Raw genomic sequence first — 23,422 nt, forward strand, 5'->3', positions numbered from 1 at the left:
GGCCGCCTCATTCCAGCACGTATCAGTGGACCACTTGCGGAACTCTACTGTGTAATCTTCGGCGGGGCGTTTTCCCTGCTGGAGGGAATGCAAGGTAGCCTCAGCCGTAGCCACACGCTTAGGATCATCATAAAGTTGGGCCATTAGATCAAAGAAGGTGTCAATAGAATTGAGAGCAGGGTCCTTTTGCTCCAGCAGGCCATGGGCCCAGGCCTGTGGCTCCTCCAACAGTAATGAAATCACAAACCCAACCTTTACAGTCTCTGAAGTGAAAGTCCTAGGCTGGAGGGCCAGGTATAGTTGGCATGCGTTTATGAAGGCCCTGAATTTCTTCCGTTCACCAGAGAAGCGTTCAGGTATTGGCACCCGTGGCTCAGGGGGAGGAACCATCATAGTGTGGGAGGAAACTGGCTGTCCCGGGAGGGATGGAGCAGAAACTGTGCTGGTGGATGAAGGACTGGGATCCGCAGGAGCAGGAGAAGTTGTCAGATGTTGAAGTCGACCTTCCAGTTGGAAGTATCCCTCCTGCAGACGCTGTACTGCCTGGGTAAGGGCAGTGACCTGCTGGCATAGAGCCACGAGTGGGGAAGCACCTCTGTCGGCCTCTGACATGGCTGGATTATACTGTCAGGGTTACCTGATCCGAGGCCGAGGTGCTGAGAGGGCTCCCCTTGCGGCTCAGTGCGGCACACCCCTGGAGATGGTACAAAGGGTGTGGCGCCCCAAGTGGCACGGGTTACCAGCTGCAGGCAGGTAGGTAGAACCAGAGCAATCCGAGAGCGAACTGGAACAGGCTGGAATCGCAGCAGGGTATGAGTCTTCAAGGCTCTGAAGCAGCCGGGCTACCTTGTGCCAAGGAATAGTCTCTAGTAGCGGAAACCGTGGTACAAGCCGAGGTCATGCACAGGAGACAACCAGAATAGCCGAGGTCTTGAAGCAAGCCGGGGTCATACACAGTAGGTAACGGAAGCAAGGTCAGTGGGAGAAGCCAAGGGTCAAACCAGGAGCAGGAGATCAAACGGAATCAGGAACAAGCCAAGTCACAACAGGAAATCCAAACAGGAAACAGGAAGCACAGGAAACACAGGAAGCTGAGAGATAATCCAGCAATGAGTCTGATCCTATGGCCACCTTTTATAGGCCATTTCCCTGACAGGCCAGCAGAGGGCTGTGTCAGTTGAGTCAGGAGCATCCATTTATATTACTGGCAATGTTGCCAGTTCTCCTATGGCCATTTCCCTGACAGGCCAGCAGAGGGCTGTGTCAGTTGAGTCAGGAGCGTCCATTTCTATTACTGGCAATGTTGCCAGTTCTCCTATGGCCATTTCCCTGACATCCCTCTCAAATCTCCCCTCCCCTCTCTCCTCATCTCCCGAACCTCTTCCTTATACTTATTTATCCATTATATCTAATTCTTTCTCTGTGTTTTAAAGTTGTCCTTCTCCTGAGTTTACGTAATCTATCCATTGTTTCCATTTCTTCTCATATTTATCAGTTTGTTGGCGGGCGGAAAAGACCAAGCTTTCCAAGTTATTTATTTCCTCCACCTTCCTGAACCACGTAATTATGTTAGGTGGCTCAGTCTCTTTCCACCTGAGAGGAATACATGTCCTGGCTGCATTTATTAAATGTGGTATAATAGATTTATTATAATTTTGTATCGGTATGCTAGAGACGTGGAGCAGAAACAAAGCCGGTTCTTTGGGGATATAGCTTTTCGTAATTTTCTGTATTATCTTCAAAATCTGTTCCCAATACATTTCTAATTTAGGACATGCCCAGAATATATGAAGCATTGTGCCTCTCTCTGTCCCACATCTCCAGCATCGGTCTGTGTTTGCTATAGAAATTTTATTCATTTTAACCGGAGTATAATACCACCTGGAAAAAATGTTATAATTCATTTCTTGAATTCTAGCACACATTGAGGTAGCAAATACTGACTTAATTATTTGATTTTCTTGTTCTGGTGAGAAAGTAATGCCCATTTCCCTTTCCCACTCCCTCAAGAAAGGGAATTTATGCTGTACCACTGATGTCATTAACAAGGAGTACATTTTGGATATAGTATGTTCCAGTATTCCATTTTGGGTACATATTTTTTCATAGGGTGTTACCTCTTTATCTCCCTGAGGGGGGGCTTTCAATGTTCCCAGAAAGTGGCGTAACTGAAAAGCCCTCCATGAGTCTAGGCCAAAAAGGCCTGACCCATCTGTTAACTCATCTGTGGTCACCCATCCTGTGTCTGAGCGGAAATCAAGAATCTGAAAGATTCCCCTTTCTACTAAAGCCTTAAACTTCCTGTCTTGACACCCTGGCTCAAAGAGGGGGTTCCCCATGACCGGGTATAGTAAGGAATTCTCCCGTATAAGATTGTCTTGTTTAAATATTTTTGCGCATATTTTAATCGTGTTTCCTATAACAGGGTGATTCTTAATAGCGGTTGGCAAGTTCTTATGACACCAGGGGGCTCTTTTCAGTGATACCTCACATTGTGCCTGCTCTATGTTTGGCCATAACTTATATTCTCTATGGCGACACCAATCAATCATTCTGCCTAGTTGAACGGCATGATAATATCTCTTCATATTCGGAATAGCCAGCCCCCCATCTGTTTTGAATTTAAATAAATATTTCTTCCCTACCCTGGGGCGTTTTGATTTCCAAATAAAATCCATTATCATGGTTTCAATCTGGGACAAGTATCGAGGTGGAATGTGGATGGGAAGTGCCTGGAAAATATACAGAAATTTTGGTAAAACACTCATTTTAATTATATTGCACCTTCCCATCCATGAATACATTCCTCCTTTCCACTTTTGTAATAATGCATTTATGGATTTTGATAGGGGAATGAAATTCATCTTAAACAATTGTGAGATTTTTGAAGTAATTAACGTCCCTAGATATTTTAAAGCCGTCTTTGTCCAATTCAACTTAAAATTTGCCCTTAATTGTTGTTGAAGTGTCCCTGCTAATTCTATTCCCATTGTTTCGGATTTAATAAAGTTTATCTTCATATTAGATTGAGTTCCGTACTTCCCTAGTTCGGTTAATAAATTAGGAAGTGATATAACTGGCTTTGTAATCGAAAATAGAACGTCGTCGGCGTACGCTGATAATTTATATTGGTCCTTCCCCACTTTGATACCCGAAATGTCTGGGTTCATTCGGATTCTACACAGGAACGGTTCTAATGATAATACGAACAGGAGCGGGGACAGGGGACATCCCTGTCTCGTTCCGTTTGTGATTAAAAACTCTGTAGAAAGAATTCCATTTACTTTTACTTTTGCTGAGGGGGTTGAGTAACTTTGTTTTATCCATCTTAACATTTTTTCCCCTATTCCTATGTAACGAAGGACTACGAACATGTACTCCCACCGTACCCTATCGAACGCTTTCTCTGCGTCGGTGTTAAGTAGAACGGTTGGTATTTTATTTTGGTGGATTATATATAATAGATTCAGCAACTTGGTCGTATTGTCCCTCGCCTCACGGCTTGGGACAAATCCCACCTGATCCAGATGGATCAATTTCGTCAAATATTTCTGTAGTCTAACTGCTAGGATCTTTGTAAAAATTTTAAAATCCGTGTTCAACAGGGAAATTGGTCTGTAACTTTTACACGAGGTGGGGTCTTTCCCCTCCTTGGGGATTACCGAAATATGTGCATGTATAGTTTCTTTGGGGATTGTTTTCCCTGCCCCCCACGCGTTAAACATGTCTTTCATGAATTCTTTCAGGTATGGAATTAGTTTCTTATAATAGTGAATCGTAAACCCGTCAGGTCCCGGCGCCTTCCCAACTTTCGTATTTTTTATAGTCTCCATTATCTCTGTTAATGTAATTGGTGACTCAAGTATCTTACTCTCCTCTTCAGACAGCTGGGGCATTTGTGAGATTTGTACGTACTCCTCCATTTGAGATTGTGGGGTTATGGGGGTTTTTAAATTATATAATGTTTCATAATATTTTTTGAATTCCTGAGTTATCTGTTTAGGGTATGTGAGTTTCTGTCCTGCATCCGTTACTAAATGTGGAATATAAGTTGTCAAGTTTTGATCTCTAAGTGATTTTGCTAATAACTTCCCACATTTATCCCCTGATTCATATGTGATCCTTTTAGTTTTTTGAATTGCTGCTTTAACTCTAAAGGCTAGAAGTTCGTTGATGTCCCTTCTTATCTTCAGAAGTTCTGCCTTTCCCTCCTCTGACGGTGCATGTTTATGTTTCGCTTCTACTTTATTTAGCAGTTGGAGTAACTGTTCTAGTTGTTTAGTTCGTTGTTTTTTGATCCTAGCCCCATGCTTAATGAAAATACCTCTTATAACTGCTTTATGCGCTTCCCATATTATCCCTGGGTCTGAATCTACAATAGTATTGGTTAAAAAAAAAAATTCCATTTCTGATTCAACTTCTGTCATTGTCACCTGGTCTTGTAAAAGGTTTTCATTCAATCTCCACGTTGTTTCTCTCCTTTCTCTTTTGTCTGGTAAGTCGTAGGTTATTGCAATTGGGGCATGGTCTGACCAAGTTGCTGAGCCTATCACTATGTCTTTTATTGCATGTAGTTGATTATGTGGGATTAAAAAGTAATCTATGCGGGAATATTGTTGATGTAAAGAGGAATAGAATGAGTAATCTCTTTCTCTTGGGTGCATTATACGCCATGCGTCTATTAATTGTCCCTCCTGTAGTGTCTTAGCGAACTGCTTTCTTACTCTAGGCGGAATTGATGATATGCCCCTTGATGTGTCTTCTGAAGGGATCAAGGGTATATTCATATCCCCCCCTATTATTAAATGGCCCTCTCTGAAGTCATTAAGTGTATCCATGCTCCTCCTCAAGAAGCAATCCCGTTTTACATTTGGGACATACATGTTAGCTAGTGTAACTATGGTCTCTCTTATAGTCCCTTTCACAAACAAATAGCGTCCATTTGGGTCGCTCATAATTTGGGTACATTTCCAAGGTATGTTCCTTGATAGAAGGATGGATACGCCCTTTGACTTTGCCTCCCAGTTGGTAGAGTGGTATACTATGGGGAAGGAATTATTACCAAGCTTTGGACATTTATCCTCCCCGAAGTGTGTCTCCTGCACCATTGCAATATCTACCATAGATCTATTCAGATCGTCCAGCAAGATTCTCCTTTTCTCTGGAGTGTTCAGGCCTTTTGCATTAATGGATAAAATTCTTATGTTTTCCATTGCTCAATAGGAGAGGAGTGGAAGAGAGAGAGAGGAGAAAGGATAAAAAAAAAAAAAAAAAAAAAAAAATTAAATTTAAGGAGGGCAGGGGGGGAGAAGGGGAGATACCCTCTTGGCCTCTCAACTTTAGAGAGGTCGCTAAATAGCTTTACGCTGGGTAGCTCATCCAAACTATGTTGGTTCTATGAGCTATTTCCTAAATGGGGTTATGGTTGGATTGGATTGGAGAATACCACTCTCCCTTCCCTCTCCCAAACCCCGACACTGATCATTTCCATAATCTTCGGCATGTCTAAATTCATTCCTTTTTTCTGTCTACTTCTCCCGGCCTGTTTTTCTCCCGACCTTCCTCTGTATCACAACAAAAGGAGGAGGGGGGAAATTGGGAATTAGCGTTACGTTGCGCCTATGCCCCCGGGGACAAAAAAAAAAAAAAGAGGAAAACAAAGCCCTTGATAGTAAAGAGAGAGAGAAATGGGAGCTACTAAGTTTAATATGAAAATGAAAGGGGTCTGTATATTACCCCCAGTCTGCTCCGTTCCCCTCTTCCCTAATATGATGTCCCCTTCATTCCATATACTGTTTCCGATACCTACCACGCCCTCTATTGGCTTATCAACATACTGGTCTCAAGGAGAAGAAAAAAAAAAAAAAAAAAAAACCCCAGGGGAAGGGGGTCCCATTTCTGTCCCCTCTTTAAAATCATTCAGTCGATCAAATCTTGACTTAAACAATTTAATGGCCGTTCGCCTACGATCCCTAAAAAAAAAAAAAAAAAAAAAAAAAAAAGGGAAAAAGGAGACAGAGCCCTCGATAGTAAAAAGAAAGAGAAAAAGGAGCCAAATAAATTTGATTTGTAAATGATAGAGGTCTGTATATTACCCCCAGTCTGTTTTCCGATCCCCTCTTCCCTAATACAATGTCCCCTAACTCCAGGTACTGTTTCCAGTCCCTGTCACGCCCTCTATTGGTTTATTAACATGCTGGTAACAGAAACAAACAAAAGGAAAAAACAGAAAGGGGGAAGGGGAAGGGAAGGAGAGGGGGCGAACTCCTCTGTCCCCTCTCCCCCCCCTCCTCCCCACCCCACCTCCACTCTCACAATGCTACAACTGTCACCCCCTCTCCCCCCCTACAAGTTCTTCAGACCTACCGGTAATTAATTGATTCTTTCACCACCCTTCACACTTTCTGAAAAATATCTGTAATATACTGCTATCCCCGGGGCATAAAAAAAAAAAAAGGGAGGTGACCCTCCTTCTCTCTCCGTGATCTTCACCCTTCTTAGGGACCCAGAAAAAATGGTCCTTTAAGCATATGTATTCCATATGTATTCCAAAAGAAAACCCGTGGTGCTATTCGTGAGTCAATTTTACAACAATTTGCCATATTATGAATGTGCAGGCAGCTCCCTGCTGTCTTACCCCACCTACTTCAATTAGAAGATCATCTACTAATTGTGTGCCCAAAAAAAAAAAAAATTTAGTATGTAGCTTCACACAACCCAAACCAATAAAACACCCCCAAAAGAGGGGAAAAAAAAAAAGAAAAAAAAAATGTTATACAACAAACTAAAACACAGACCCTTCATAACCCATAAGGACCCCCTACACTCTCCACACTCGTGATTCGTGACTCTTGTGCTCTATTAAAGTAAGTACAAAAGAAAAAACAAACAACACACCAAAGAAGAGAAAAAAAAAAAAAACCCTCTTTTTCAAGTGTTTAAAGAAAAATATGTATCAAATTCACTGGGAATAAATTTTATACGAGGGTGTGGAGGGGCGAATGTCTCTTGGTCCCTATCGTAGGAAGGGGTTTATATTGAAAAATAGTAAAAAAAAAAAAAAAAAAAAAAGGAAAAAAAGAACCCAAAAAAAGAGTCCCTGTGGTGACATTCCTACATCATTTTTCATTTCCGCTCTCTCCTTCAGCTTGATCCTCCAGACTCTCGAGCCTCTTGGGTCCATGCTTTTCTATTTCTGTTTCCATTCATCCCCCCTTTGAGGGGGTTCCAGTTTAAATACCCCATTTTCCTAGGGTCAATTGCGCACCAGTCCTCCACCCGGACAGGTTCAGTACCAAGAAATTCGAATAAACTGGGTAGATCTGTCGGGGATCGCAGAACAAACGTGTCTCTTTCTTTGAAAAAGGTTACCGCCAGCGGGTAACCCCATCTATATCTAAAACCCAGCTGCTTGGCTCTATCCAATACTGGCCGTAGTAGTGATCTGCGATATAAAGTATTTTTAGACAAGTCCGGGAGTATTTTTATTTTAGACCCTGCGATTTCGATTATGCCTATATCCCAGGCTTTGCGAAGGATCTCCTCTTTTTGTGTATAGTGATGGATCTTACATACAATATCACGAGGTCTGCTAGGGTCTATATGTCTGTACCCTGCTACTCTGTGGACCCTGTCTATTTCCAAGGGGGCCGCAGGGTGGGAGGTAGGGGCAAGCACTTTTAAAAAAATGTCTCTCACCTTCTCCTGCAGGTTTTCCCCTTCCACTTCTGGTACACCTCTCAGCTTTAAATTCCCTCTGCGGCTCCGATCTTCTGAATCCTCAATACGAAGCTGCATATTAATAGTGAGCTCTAGAAGTGTCTCTGTGGTTCTCTTTACATCAGCCACTTGATCTTTTACACGTATGGTTTCCGCTTCATTTGAGGTAACTTTGTTGGTCAGTTGGGTCATATCCTTGCGGAGCTCCTGTATGTCTCGCTGGTGTGTTTCCTCAATCCTCAAAATCAAAGCTTCAATCTCTGTTTTTGTCGGCAGAGCTTTCAGTAAGTCCTTAATTTCTGGGTTACTACTCTCCTGCTGGTTACCGAGGGCTGCTTCGGCTTCTCTCCCCATCACCACAAGGTTTGCTGGGCTCTCTTCTGACAGCTTTTCTCCTTTCTCTGCTCGCTGCTGCACGCTCTGTTTGGACTGTGCACCCCCACGCGCGGCCGCCATCTTTGTTTCAGGTGCTCCGGGTAGATAATTTTGAAAGTATCGCTGAATACCGCCATCCGACTTCCTCTGTGGCTGGCGCCTGTCCGCCACTGGTCGTTCGCTGGTCGAGCGAGTCACTGGGCGGTTCCTGGCCGTGTTAGTCGTTAGCATGCCGCTATAGCTGTGCCGTGTCGGGTAGGTCCGGGAGAGGGGTTAGCGGGGGCTCCTTCTCACACGTCCTCACATCTCGTCCTCTCCAGGCCACTCCCCCTCTACCTAAACTAATTTGACTTCCTTTTTTTCTCACAAATAGAGCTTTCTTTTGGTGGTATTTGATCACCTGTGCGATTTTTTGATCATGCGCTATAATCAAAAAAAGAGCGACGATTTTGCAAAAATAACAATATTTTTCACATTTTTTTTATATGAAATTCCCCCCAAAAAAATATGTAAAAATCAATTTTTTTTTTAATTTTTGGCCAATTTTTTTCTGCTACCTACGTTTGGTAAAAAAAAATTATAATAAGCATATTTTGATTGGTTTGCGCAAAAGTTATTGCGTTTACTAACTAAGGGAAAGATTTTTGTGATTTTTTTTTTTTAACGAGTAATGGTGGCGATCTGCGATTTTTTTTTGCGGGACTGCGACATTGCAGCGGACAAATCGGACCCTTGACTGACATTTTTGACACTTTTGGGGGTACCAGTGACATCACTACAGTAATCAGTGTTCTACATATGCACTGTTACTGTAAAAATGACACTGGCAGGGAAGGGGTTAACTTTATTAGAGATGCAGTGACTATGTGTGTCCCTAGGGGCGTGCTTCTAACTGTGCAGGGATGTGGCTGTGTGTGTAACAGCACAGATCAACGGTCCTACATAGCAGGACCGTTAGATCAGTGCTTTTACACAAGGAAGAATGACAGGCGGCTTTGTTTACATTAGCCGCCTGCCTTTCTCCCTTCACAGCGGACGATCGCGAGTGACCGGCGGACATCGGGTCCGCCAGTCACACGCACGGAGGTGTCCGTGAACGAGCCGAGGCGGGAGTGCGACTCCGGCGGCACACGCTCGCCAGCTATTGGCTCCCAGGCTAGTGATGTACCGGTACGTCACTTTGCCTGGCCAGGGCTGACCGCTGCAGTATATGTACTTGCGGCGGTCGGCAACCGGTTAAATAAAAATATTGGAACATTTTCTCTGAAGGAACTGGTACCATCAACGTTTGTGACTAAGGCTGTCACAAAGCTGTCAGTGAATATACCTGGTATTGGGCTCATGCTGGGGGATTGGAGGCTAGGAAACCAGAGACAGAAATTCTATTTTGTACCACCGAGACACCAATTCTAAATTTGAACCCCTCTGAAATATCAGGTTGGACCCAGAGGCCTAGAACATCTCATATCCAGACTTGCGCAAATTCCAACAGACATCCCCTAACACTGAGTGGTGGCACCCGTCAATATAAAGAGGGCTACTAAGTTCTAGGTAGGCTTGGTGGACTTTAACCACTTAAGCCCCGGAAGATTTTACCCCCTTCCTGACCAGGGCCTATTTTGCGATTCGGCACTGCGTGACTTTAACGGACAATTGCGTGGTCGTGCGACGCTGTACCTAAACGAATTTGATGTCTTTTTTTTCCCCACAGACAGAGCATTCTTTTGGTGGTATTTGATCACCTGTGTGATTTTTTGATCATGCGCTATAAACAAAAAAATGAGCGTCAATTTTGCAAAAATAACAATATTTTTCACATTTTTTTTTTATATGAAATTCCCCTCCAAAAAAATGTAAAAATCAAAATTTAACATTCTGGGCCAATTTTTTTGGTAAAAAAAAAAAATAAAAAAATAAATAAATAAATAATTAAAAAAAAAATTGCAAAAAGCGTATTTTGATTGGTTTGCGCAAAAGTTACTGCGTTTACTAACAAAGGGAAAGATTTTTGTCATTGTTTTTTTTAACGCGTAATTGCGGCGATCTGTGATTTTTTTTGCGGGACTGCGACATTGCGGCGGACTAATCGGACCCTTGACTGACATTTTTGACACTTTTGGGGTTACCAGTGACATTACTACAGTAATAAGTGCTATACATATGCACGGTTACTGTAAAAATGACACTGGCAGTGAAGGAGTTAACTTTATTGGAGAGGGCGGGGTTAAGTGTGTCCCTAGGGGCGTGTTTCTAACTGTGATTGGCTGTGGCTTGACATGTAAGAACAGAGATCAACGGTCCTACATAGTAGAACCTTGTGATCTCCATTCTTACACAGGGAAGAATGACAGGCGGCTTTGTTTACATTAGCAGCCTGCCTTTCTTCCGGTGTAACGGAAGATCGCGAGTGCCCGGCAGACATCGTCGCTTTGCCTGTGAGGGGCTGACCGCCGCAGTAAATAGTCGTGCGGCGGTCGGCAAGCGGTTAAGCGCCAAGACTTATGACAAAAAAAGTGCTAAGTCTTGGTTTTAAGGTGGATATAAGAGCGAAAGGTCCCCTAGAGACTTGATAAATTACAATTTCTAGAGCGTCCACACAAAACAATAAGGCTGAGGGTCCTCATACACAGTTTCATGTTCTGTATTTATTAGTTTTGTCCATTTAGCAATAGTCTGGCAAATAGGCGTAGAAGCAGGGCAACAACCAACAGAATCCTTAAAAGGTGGAAACGTCCTCAAAAGTAACTATAATTTTCTGAAATTCTTTTTCCATAGCATAAGTTTCAGAAAAAAGCTTAACCACTTCAACCCCGGAAGCTTTTACCCTCTTAATGACGAGGCCATTTTTTGCGATACGGCACTGCGTTGCTTTAACTGACAATTGCGCAGTCATGTGACGCATCCAAACAAATGTCCATTTTTTTCCCCACAAATAGAGCTTTCTTTTGGTGGTATATGATCACCTCTGCCACTTTTATTTTTTGTGCTATAAACAAAAAGAAAAATGGATTTTTGTAAAATCTTACCGTAAAATCCTTTTCTCTTAGCTCATTGACAGACGTAGTCCTCGGTGATTCAACACCCTCGGGTTATGCTGCCCTCTACAGGAGTAGGACTAGACAGGAAAGAAAACGTTCCGGCCACACCCTAGGGGCAGTCCCAGAGGGTATATCCTCTCACTTCCTGCTACAGAAAATCAGTTATGTCACAAAGCAGTGTTTAGAGAATTTAACCCAACCCAACTCAAAAACAGAGGGGCGGGTACTACGTCTGTCAATGAGCTAAGAGAAAAGGATTTTACGGTAAGATTTTACAAAAATCCATTTTTCTCTGTCGCTCATTGACAGACGTAGTCCTCGGTGATTCAACACCCTCGGGACGTCCCAAAGCAGTACCACAAATGAGGGGTGGGAAAATGGAAATCAAATCCAATCTAGAAGGCCCAACCGGTGCCAACTAGAAGTTTACAATGCTCATCCTCAATGATGAGACTCAACAGAAATTTTTCAACAGAAAAAAACCCCCGAGGTAGACCACCGGTCTCCTCAAATTGCGGCCTGCAAAACCTTGCGGCCAAATGAGGCATCCGCCGATGCCATCACATCAATCTTATAAAATTTTGTAAAGGTATGTACCGACGACCAGGTGGCCGCCTTACATACCTGGACCACTGACGCCTGATGGCGATAGGCCCAGGAAGTACTGAGCGCTCGAGTGAAGTGCGCCCTAACAGGGAACGGAGGATTCCGACCCTTAATAGAATAAGCCTGTACCACCGTCTGACTGATCCATGTAGATATGGTCGCGGCAGATGCAGGCAACCCCCTTCAAGGGCTATCCGTGATCACAAAAAGTGAGTCCGTCTTACGAAAACAAGTTCGTAGTAGTCAAGTGTATCCTTCTGAACCCTATCCAAGGAGTGTAATGCAAACTCCCAAGGATGGCTAGTCTTAGGACACGGGGAAGGTAACACAATACTTTTATTCAGATGAAAAACTCTGAAAACCACTTTAGGAAGGAAGGATGGATTCGGAAGAAGAACCACCTTATCCCTATGAACCACCAGATATGGGGAACGACAAGATAATGCGGCCAGTTCGGACACCCTGCATGCAGAAGTAATGGCCACCAAGAAGGCCACCTTCTGGGATAATGTAAGCAAGGGAATCTCCCTAATATCTTCAAAGAGAAGTTTCCGAAGAACCGACCACACTAAATTAAGATCCCAGGCGGTAAGGGTGCGCGCACTGGCGGAGCCAAATGTCGCACCCCCTGGATGAAATTCCGCACCAAGGAATGATTAGCCAAAGGTTTCTTGAAAGAAGCTTGCCAACGCCGAAAACCTGACCCTTGATCGTGCTCAAGGATAGTTTCTGCTCAACCCCTTGTTGCAGACAGACCAAAATTCGGGTCACCGAATAGGTATGTGGGGGAAATCCAATAGATTCACACCATGCAATATAAGACTTCAATGTGCTGGAAGTCGCTTTCCTTGCTTTAACTGGAGGTAGGAATAACTGAAGCTGACAACCCTCTGTCCTTCAGTACCTGGGTCTCAATGGCCAGGCCATTAAGCCAGCGACTGTAAAGCAAGATGGAAGATCGGTCCCTGAGAGGAAGTCTCCAAGGAGCGTCCGCGACTAGCCTCACCAAGTCGGCGTACCAGGCTCGACGAGGTCAGTCCGGAATTTCCAGAATAACTGGAATTCCCTCCACCTCTATCCTGCGAAGAAGTTCCCGCAGCAACTTGAGAGGATGGAAGGCATGCCGTAGCTGATACTGCCCCCACGGGGCGATCAGCGTTTCTGCTGCGTCTGCTAGAGGATCGCGGCGCGAGCTACAAACCTCCGCACCTTCCTGTTAAGCCAAGGTGCCAACAGATCCACATCCGGGATGTCCCAATGAAGGGGCAGCTAGTGAAAAACCTCTGGATGAAGAGGCCATATGCGATTGGATCCGAATCGGGCTGCTCTAGAGCTGCTCGATCCAGTAAATCAGACAAAATCTGACCGCTCTCAGTTCCGATACCCTTATTGGTAATCTGGACACTATCGGAAGAAATTACTTCCCCTGGTTGAGCATCGGAGACTTCCTGGTCCGCTCGCTCAACCGGATCCGATTGTCCAGGGAATCGGAATTCTGATTCCATTAAAAAAGAATCTCCTTCAGGAGAATTCGGGTATGAGACTGGATATACGGTACTGCCTCTAAGAAGGCCACCATCAGTCCCAGCCAATTGACGGACAGCAACATCCGAATCGTTGAGTGAACCTTCTGGAGTTTCTCCGCAAGGAGAAACTCTCTTGCCCAGGATGTATCCAACCTTAGGCCCAGATAGTTCAGTCTCCTGGTGGGAACCAGGGATGATCTTTGGGAAAGCGAAAAAACGCTGATGTCCTGCGATGATGGGGATATAAAGATAGGCCTCCTAAATGTCTATGGACGCCAGGAAATCCCCCTGATGCTGGGAGGCCACCACTGTACGGATGGACTCTATTTCTTCCCAAGTCCAGATTTGGACGCACCTTGCCCTCTTTCCTGGGCATTGTGAATAGGTTTGAATAGAACCCCTGAAACCGTTCAATGTTAGAAGGGAAGAATCGCACCGGTGGAAGTGATCGAAACTCGATCCTGTGTCCTCCAGAAACCGGTGAAGACATCCCCCCCACCCCAGAGATGGGTAGGGGCGCATCAGGCTATATCTTCAGGCTTGGCTGAGCCGGACTTTTTGTTTAGCTGACCAGCGCCCTTTGAAACCCCTCTAAAGGGGCTTTGGAGGGTTTCGCCTTATCGCCCGCCCTCGCGGAACGAACAACTCTTTATGAGCAGAAAAGGAAGGTCCTCGTTAGTTACGAGGTCCTTTTATCCTAACAGTCTGTGGCAAGACAGTAGGTGGTACCGTCTATCCTATAAAGAGGGATTCCTCAAACGGATAGCACCTAGCCATGCGTTTGGAAATAACAGGGGTTCGTTTCAAAACGACCCCATTTGGGTAAAGGAAAATCCTTCGCCCTTTTGGTAGGCTAACAAGTACCAAAAAAGGAATCTCAGTCTCAGCTACCTCTGCCGGTGTAACCTCAAGACTAAAGGTTTCCCGGACGGACACAACTAGTGCATCCACCACTCTTGTGCTATGGCGGAGGCAGAAACATGCTCCTCACTGCTGAGGAGATATTACCTGAGACAACAGCCCCTGAAGTATCTGATAAACAATAGGGGTAGGCGAGGGTCGCTTCTTGACCCCCGTCCCTGACAGGCCACCTCCACCCGGGATACCAAAGACTCCAAAACTGCCGATAATGCATTAAAAACAAGTGGGGTACTGGAGGGTCCTGCGGCCACCTTGAGGGGATCAGGTGGGGATACCTATGCGGCAGGGTCAATGATTATACAAGACACTTGCCAGCGACAAAAAATGACAAAGTAAAAAACTTTTTTTTTTTTTTTTGTGTCCCCCAGTCGCAACAGCGCCCCTCAGTGTTACCTGCCTTTTTGGACCCGAGAGAGAGAGAGAGAGAGAGAGAGAGAGAGAGAGAGAGACCCCAAGGCTCATCCCTGATGCACAGAAGTTTTCATCAGCTTGCTCAGTGCTTGTCTTGTTACAGACAGGAAGTCTTTGGCCCTATTTCCTGGGTAAAGGAGGCAGCTCCGCCCCTTAACACGCCTGCCGGCGCCTCCCCCTGGCTCCATGAGGTGTTTGAGTCACCTCTAACATGGCCGCCCCCATGCTGGAGACACGAGGCTACACCAAAATGGCGGCCTCGTGCGATCTACCAGACAATGGCGGCGGCCTGCACAGAATAGCGGCATGTCTGCAGAAGGATCTCGGCCTCACAACCCTTCACCCTCATGGTGGTCAGCGTGGTCGGCGGTACCGGACCCTGGCGGGCCGTATGCGGTCCGTGGCCGTCGGGAGGCATCTGCTTAGCTGGAGGAATGATCTGGAATGCAGTATACATGTATAGACATCGCCCTTGGCTTCTGACAAGTAGGATACCTTATACTATCACAGTAAATTTCTAGTACTGCCACTGACTACAATCATTTTCACATTTTTACAATTAGATTGTCAGCTCCCAAACCAAGCCTCCTGGCTTCTTGTACACAAAAATCACACTCAATTAGGGGGATCTGTGACATGTTATAGGATAGAGGGGAACCCATCCTTACCATTACAGAGAGGGGCCCGCGTTCACCACAAGACCCGTCAGGGGGAAAGGGGGAACATACTACTCACTATACCGGAACCAGGCGGGCGCCAACTCCTGACAGTACCCCTCTCCACCGAGGTAGGAGGGCTGTCGACCAATACGGACGCCGTGACTCATGGTCTTTGGCGTTTCAGCGAGACGTTTAACTCGCAGGGTTAGTCCCCGTCCAGTGGGACTATGTCGCGGCCGACCCAGCGCGGAGCTATGGCCTGCACGCGCTCGTAGGCTGAACTGGGGTGACCACTGGATCTCAACATCCAGCCCGTCGCCCAGTTCAGCTTTCTTGCTTGAAGATCTCACAGGAACACTGGAGAAAAAAAGCTGTCTAAAAAATCTTTTCTAAGAAAAAAATCCTGCCAGGACCGAAGATCCCAGCAAGGTATCTAGGTCCTTACTCCTAACTAGACAGAAAAAAACTGATTTGCTGTAGCAGGAAGTGAGAGGATATACCAGGGGTACTGAATTAAAATTCATGGAGGTCCGCTTAGTAAAATCTTCTTCTAGCGGAGGTCCGAATCATGTTTGTGATTTGATTCAGATCCTTTACATTACAGCACCCTCTCCTAGGCGGTCCCATCTCTGCAGCTGGGGAATGCAGGTGAAACTGCACATGTTCCCGGCCCGCAGAGGAACACGCCACACTTCAGCACAGCTTGGTACTGCGCAATTTAAAAAAAGGGTCAGGGACTTGTTTTCCTGCATTCCACATGGGTAGTGCAGCCCATTAAAATGAATGGGCTGACCTACCTGTGACACTGAGCCCCATATCACAATCCCATCCTTACATCTATTCCACATTGTCCACTGCACATCACAGTTCCCTTCCCTTCACCAAGATCCCCTTTGTGTTATCATACCCCCTTAACATCAACACCCTTCTTATCCCCTCATTACAGAACCCCACTCCCCTACATTACTATCCTCAGCCCCTCATCACAGTACTCAGCTCCCCCACATTGTCCTCAGTTCCCCATTACAGTATTCACCCCCCCCGACATTAGAGTACTCAGCCTTAACCCCCATTCCCCCCACATCAGAGTCCTCAGCCCCCACACATATCAGCGTCCTCAGCCCCCACACATATCAGAGTCCTCAGCCCCCCACACATATCAGAGTCCTCAGCCCCCCACACATATCAGAGTCCTCAGCCCCCCACACATATCAGAGTCCTCAGCCCCCCACACATATCAGAGTCCTCAGCCCCCAACATAGACTCCTCAGCCCCCAACATAGACTCCTCAGCCCCCACACATAGAGTCCTCAGCCCCCCACACATATCAGAGTCCTCAGCCCCACACACATATCAGAGTCCTGAGCCCCGACACACATATATCAGAGTCCTGAGCCCCGACACACATATATCAGAGTCCTGAGCCCCCACACACATATATCAGAGTCCTGAGCCCCCACACACATATCAGAGTCCTGAGCCCCACACACATATCAGAGTCCTCAGCCCCACACACATATCAGAGTCCTCAGCCCCCACACACACATATCAGAGTCCTCAGCCCCCACACACACATATCAGAGTCCTCAGCCCCCACACACACATATCAGAGTCCTCAGCCCCCACACACATATATCAGAGTCCTCAGCCCCACACACATATATCAGAGTCCTCAGCCCCCACACACATATATCAGAGTCCTCAGCCCCCACACACATATATCAGAGTCCTCAGCCCCCACACACATATATCAGAGTCCTCAGCCCCCACACACATATATCAGAGTCCACAGCTCCCACACACATATATCAGAGTCCACAGCCCCCACACACATATATCAGAGTCCTCAGCCCCCACACACACATATCAGAGTCCACAGCCCTCGCACACATATATCAGAGTCCTCAGCCCCCACACACATATATCAGAGTCCTCAGCCCCCACACACATATATCAGAGTCCTCAGCCCCCACACACATATATCAGAGTCCTCAGCCCCCACACACATATATCAGAGTCCTCAGCCCCCACACACACATATCAGAGTCCACAGCCCTCGCACACATTAGAGTACATAGCCCCCATACACATTAGAGTACATAGCCCCCATACACAGAGTACTCTTCTTTGCTGTACTCAGTGTCTCTCCCCCTTCCTACATTAGGTCTCCCCTACCTTACACAGCCAGGAGAACTCGAGGCATAGCAGGTCTGGAGGAAGGAAGCTGCAAGATGGTGATTGGTTGCTTAGACTGCCATTCATCTTGGCAACCAATCACTGGCTGTTTACCTCGGGCAGTTCCCGCCCTCCCTTCAGAGCTGTCCTGCCTCACGCTGTCGGCTCTGCAAAGAAATCATCACAGCTGAAAGGAGAGCAGGCTGATAAATGGCGAGACAGCTGCGGTCCGGGAGGGGGAAGGAGGGGGGCCGGAAACGGACCGCGGGCCGCCATTTAGTGATGCCTGGGATATACCCTCTGGGACTGCCCCTAGGGTGTGGTCAGAACGTTTTCTTTCCTGTCTAGTCCTACTCCTGTAGAGGGCAGCATAACCCGAGGGTGTTGAATCACAGAGGACTACGTCTGTCAATGAGCGACAGAGAAAAAAACATTTTTTTTTTTACTATCTGCTATAAAACATACACAATAAAAAAAGATTTAAAACAAAAAAAACAAATGTTTTCATCAATTTAGGCAAATATGTATTCTGCTACATATTTTTGGTAAAAAAAAAATCCCAATAAGCGTATATTGATTGGTTTGTGCAAAAGTTATAGCGTCTACAAACTTTGGGATACATTTATGGACTTTTTATTGTTTTCACTAGTAATGGCGGCGATCAGCGATTTTTAGCGGGACGGCGACATTGCAGCGGACAGATCTGACACTAAGTGACACTTTTCAGGGACCAGTGACACCAATACAGTGATCAGGGGTGATCAAGGGGTTAAGTGTGCTCCTAGAGAGTGTTTTCTAATTGTAGGGGGAGTGGATGCACTAGAGGAAAAGAAATCTGTGTTTCAGCTTAGCTGAAACACAAGATCTCTCTTCTCCTGTGACAGAACGGCGGCCTGTCTTGTTTACATAGGCAGACTGCCGTTCTGTCATTCCGCAGAATGATCAGCGGGTCCCGCTGATTAGCTTCCGCTGTGTCCAATCACAGCTCGAGCGGCGCTCCGGCGGTACGTGCGTGCCCCCGACATCTCCTGCACAAAATCATGTACATGTGCGTGATTTTGCACAGCCGGGCCGCCCTGCCACAGTATATATGCGGCAGGTGGTCCAGAAGTAGTTAGAGAGGATGTAATCCCTCACTCAAACCCAAGAGGATGTAATCCCTCACTCAAACCCAGTGAAGGGAACAGCCTCAGATGATACACAGATGAAACAAATCCCCCTACATAAGTTTTATTTGTATATCTGCTGTCTTCAGCTTTCTACGCTGTTTAGAAAGTGAACATCGTGTTAGAATGGTTTCTTCCTGTTCCAGCACTGGGTGTGGAGTCTTGGCATACACTGTGTGACAGCTGATTGAAGGAAAGGCACACCCCCCCCCTCCCCTCCACACATAGGCAGAGGAAGGAAAGACAATGGGGTTTACATCCACTGAATGGGGTTTAAATCCACGGAGAGTGAATATTCTTTCATGATTGGGCCAATCCCCATATAGTACACAATCAGTTTGTGAGCAGATGGGATTTTTTTTTTCTATTGTGCCAGCGTCTTAGTTCCCATATGGGTTGTTTTGGCTGTGAAGAATCAGGTGCTGCTAGACAAAGGCTAGTTGCACAATGTCAAATTCGACAGTGGAAAGCCATAGTTTGTGCCTCATAAAATGCAGTGTTGAATAATCCTCTGAAGCACACTGAAAAAAATGAAAAGCCATAGTTTGTGCCTTATAAAATGCAGTGTTGAATAATTCTCTGAAGCTTCCACTGCCAAAAATCTGCGTTTGTCAGAAATGCCTGAGAGGGAAATAGAGTTAGAAGAAGGGAGTGGTGTAGGAGAAGACCTGGCATTTTTAGGCTCTGGACAGAGATGGCTGTAATAAAACTACTATATGTAAAAGGATTTGTGACATAGATGCAGAGATTTCTGCTTTTGTTAGGTAGGCTGATTGTTGCATACCTGAAATAGAGCTAGAATCAACTGTAGAGGATAGTGTTAGAATCGGTTCCTGCTCTGGTGCAAGGAGCGTATCATCACAGAGTTTGAGTGTTGTGTGGGCATTTGGCAGAGCGAATGTTCGCCTGCAGTTTTGACACGCGTGCGCGTCCAGAAGGAAAACGCAGCAACCTGGGTGTAGACTGCTCTGTAGGGAAAGAGCAGGAGGAGGCGCCTGAGTACCTTCTAAGGGCCCGTTCGTACTAGCCCAAGCACTAAACCATTGTGGTTTATTGTGTGGGCGGCAGCCATTTTGGGTTGCATTTCTGAGCGGCAGTTATTATTGTTATTGCATCACAAAGCTCCCTTGAATGGTGCACTGCGCTTGCTGTGCGGTGACATGCAGGGCCTCCACAGAGGTGAAATATTATGCAAACGCGTTGCATAACATCGCAGAGCTCTGGAACGCAAAGAAACACTATGTTCTGGAGTGAACATTACACAGAAAACTTTTGTTTTCTGTGAGTCGTTGCAATTACCCGAGTTTATCCATGAAGAAAAAGGTACGTACGCATAGTGTAAATGGGCTCGCAGGGCTTTAGGGAGAAGTGGTGATAAAGGGTGCAACCTCTGGTATGATATCCCACCTGGTTATCCCACTGAGATTAAGATCCCACTTAGGAGTCGTTGAGTTTTAGCACCTTAATCAATATTATTTCAATATTATTATTAATTCAAATATATCCAGGTTTTTACAATAATGGTCAGAGATACAGGGAGACCCTGTTTTAGCTGTCCAAGCCAGTAGACTGTATATAAAGTCCAAGCTTTGCCCGTCACGGTGGACCTACCTTTAAAGGCGTATTCGGGGACTGGGTTCCATAAGGATATAACCCTGGACCTGTATAGCACCCTGTGGCTGACTACATATATTGCACTAAGTGAACTGCCTACGAGGGTTCCAATGCTCAAAGCAACATTAGAGTCTTCCCCAACAGTGTGGGGTCAGGGTTGAGGGGTGCGCTATGTCAGGAGTGCAGGGTTGAGGGGTGCCCTATGTTCAGAGTGCAGGGTCGAGGGGTGTGTTATGTACTGAATGCAGGGTTGAAGGGTGCGCTATGTTTGGAATGTAGGGATGAGGGGTGCGCTATGTACAAAATGCAGGGTTGAGGGTGCACTCTGTATGGAATGCAAGGTTGACGGGTGAGCTTTGTATGGAGTGCAGGGTTGAGGGCTGTGTATATCCAAGTTCTCCAACCCCCTAAGCACAAAGCTCTCCACCCCGATTCAAGTTCAGGGCTTACAACCCCGATCTGACCCAGTGTAGAGCTTTTATCCCGCCCCCAAATCCTCTCCCAACATCTAGAAACCTCACAGAACGCAGCTACGGAAAAGCAGCTAAACTTACAACACGTCCCTGCAAAATGCTGGCTTTACGACGAGCTTCTGCTTGTGTAGATTCCCCAACCCCCTGCCTCCTCTGCTCTCATATAGAGATGTGCAGAGCAGGGAGGGATTGTGAATGGCTGCCAACAGAGGAGCGCTGTTACTTTTAACTATATAAGCAGTGCTTCTGTAGTTACAACTGACAGCAGTGAGCCGCTAGCAATTGATTAGCATGGATGGTGGCGGGCAGCCCCCCCCCCCCCCAACGACAGGGCCCTGAGCAGATGTTCCTTTTGCCCCCCCCCGGTAAAGACAGCCCTGTCCTCCCTCTGCTAGCTTGCAAACATCAGAGGGGAATCTCAGCCCCTCCCACTGCACTCCTTAAATAGAGAAGGAGAGCAGAGGGAGGATGTGTGACCACATGTGTGCAGCGCTGGGCAAAGAAGGGATTTTGTTTTTTAATTTAAAAAAAAAAAAAAAACACACGCCCACACACACACTGTATTTAATATGTTCCTAAACCACAGAGGATAAAATAATATAATAGATGTGAATTTACAACCATTTTAGGCTAGGAGTGATTTCTCTGTGAAGGAGAAGAGGTCCATCACTTTAGGACACAAGCAAAAAAAAAAAAAAACACCAATTAACAGAGCGGGGTAAGGTTATAAAGCAGGCATCTAGTAGGCATATCCTATAAAGCTTGCCAGAGTCCAATCACCTGAAAATATGAACCTACAACCCAGGGTCTTTAAAATCTTTGGCTATGATATCTAGATTTTAATATGATAACATAATTCGATTTTTCTCGGAGGAGCTGAAGAAAAAGCATTAAACCTCTTAGACCACTAGCAAAAAACTGAGGTATGCTGGGTAGAGAAAAAGGATTTACGGGGGCAAGATTACAATTTTCCTGTTAGCCCAGTGTGCAAACCAAACTTGACTAGAGTTTTAACTCCAGTCTACCCTATACAAAATAAAAAAATGTTGCCTACATGGACTTCTAAAGCAGTGCTCGAATTGTATAAGCATAACAGAACATGCCAAGTAAAGAACATTTACAAAGTTCAGTGTTTCACTTTTCTGCCTCGCAATACTTTATACATTAATATATTTCAAGCGAAACCACCTATTTTGTTTTAGGTTTCTGGATAGAGTAAAAGGAGAAAAGTTCTGTCATGTTTTCACTGGGAATATTTCCTCTCATTTCCCATTCCTGTGTCACCAAGGCAACAACCATGGAAGATGGCAGCCGACAAAAAGATACAGACAGCAATAAGGCTCAGGAATGTCTCTAACCCAAACACCACATCCCCCATATCCCAACACATACAATTATCAAAAAAAAAAAAAAAAAAAACCTACTGTGTTATTGTTAGTGACAGAATCCTCTTGGAACTAAGGTAAAAAAAAAAAAAATAACATACATGATGCAATCTATACAACTAACTAAATTGGTTATAACGTTACTGTTGTGCACACTCAGGAGAGGGCAGGTAGCGTGTAAAGCCAGAAGCAAAGCTAAAAAACGAGAAAAAAAAAAAAAAAGAAGGGCACAAGTATACACTATATTGTCAAAAGTATTGGGGCGCCTGCCTTTATGGACACAAACTTTAATGGCATCCTAGTCTTAGTCCGTAGGGTTCAATATTGAATTGGCCCGCCCTTTGCAGCTAGAATAGCTTGAATTCTTGGTACCTTCCTGTTTCAACATGACTACGCACCAGTGCACATGGCAAGGTCCATAAAAACATGGATGAGCGGGTTTGGGGTGGAGGAGCTTGACTGGCCTGCACACCAGACCGCGAGCCAGGCCTCCTTGTCCAACATTAGTGCCTGACCTCACAAATGCCCTTCTGGAACAATGGTCAAACATTCCCATAGACACACTCCTAAACCTTGTGAGCAGCCTTCCAAGAAGAGCTAAAGCTGCTATAGCTGCAAAGGGTGGGCCAACTCAAGATTGAACCCTACGGACTAAGACTGGAGTGCCATTAAAGTTCATGTGCGTGTAAAGGCAGGTGTCCCAATACTTTAGACAATATAGTGTAGATCTTTCACATGCAAGTCAGCTCAGTAACAAAAAGACTGAATATTCTGATTCCTGCATAAGCCCTACTGTGAAAGATGACATACATATGTGCATACAACCTCCGCACCTGATAGCATATGGAACAGATGTCGTTGTGTTGCTCCAGTTGTTCCTTTGTAGCAACAGGTAAGGATTTGATCTTATTCACAGCATCCCTGCGAAGGAGGAAGCTCTTCCAGCCAAGCTGTGCCCGCAGCCAAACATTGTAGTATGAGTGTATGAAGATAATCATGGAACCCATCACTGTCCATTCGCCAAACACAGTCTCAGAAACTCCATAGGCAACAACACACAGTGCCACCAGGAACTCCAGCAGACGGTAAGTGCCATTTACATAGTAAATTACGTCATCCATGTTTTCCACGGGCTCTTTGCGGAACTCCTCAATCATAAATAAGACATAGATGAAAAGAGTGCCAAGGACCTGTTGGGGGAAGAAGAAAGTTTATGTGTGTTAGTACTTTACCCCATTCACCCTCTCCTCCAAAAACAAAAATACACACTAGATCCTTCTTTAGTATTGAGGGTAGGGCTGCAACTAACGATTATTTTCATAACAAATTAGTTGGCCGATTATTGTTTCCATTA

General features: G+C 45.5%; 1 protein-coding gene across 2 annotated transcripts in view; it reads right to left on the reverse strand.

Moving 5' to 3' along the window:
* RNF145 (ring finger protein 145) overlaps positions 1 to 23,422 on the reverse strand; it is a 196,085-nt gene that overhangs the window by 23,961 nt on the left and 148,702 nt on the right. Inside the window, exons 10-11 of one of the 2 annotated variants that reach the window (XM_082253143.1) lie at positions 22,902 to 23,258; positions 22,108 to 22,140 (exon numbers count right to left, since the gene is read on the reverse strand). In XM_082253143.1, the coding sequence (XP_082109269.1) occupies positions 22,108 to 22,140; positions 22,902 to 23,258 (390 nt within the window). The remainder of the gene's footprint in view (positions 1 to 22,107; positions 22,141 to 22,901; positions 23,259 to 23,422) is intronic. The other variant, XM_082253144.1, reaches the window with a different exon arrangement.

Source organism: Pelophylax lessonae (genome assembly GCF_965119305.1).
Source record: "Pelophylax lessonae genome assembly, chromosome: 4".
Lineage (NCBI taxonomy): Eukaryota > Metazoa > Chordata > Amphibia > Anura > Ranidae > Pelophylax > Pelophylax lessonae.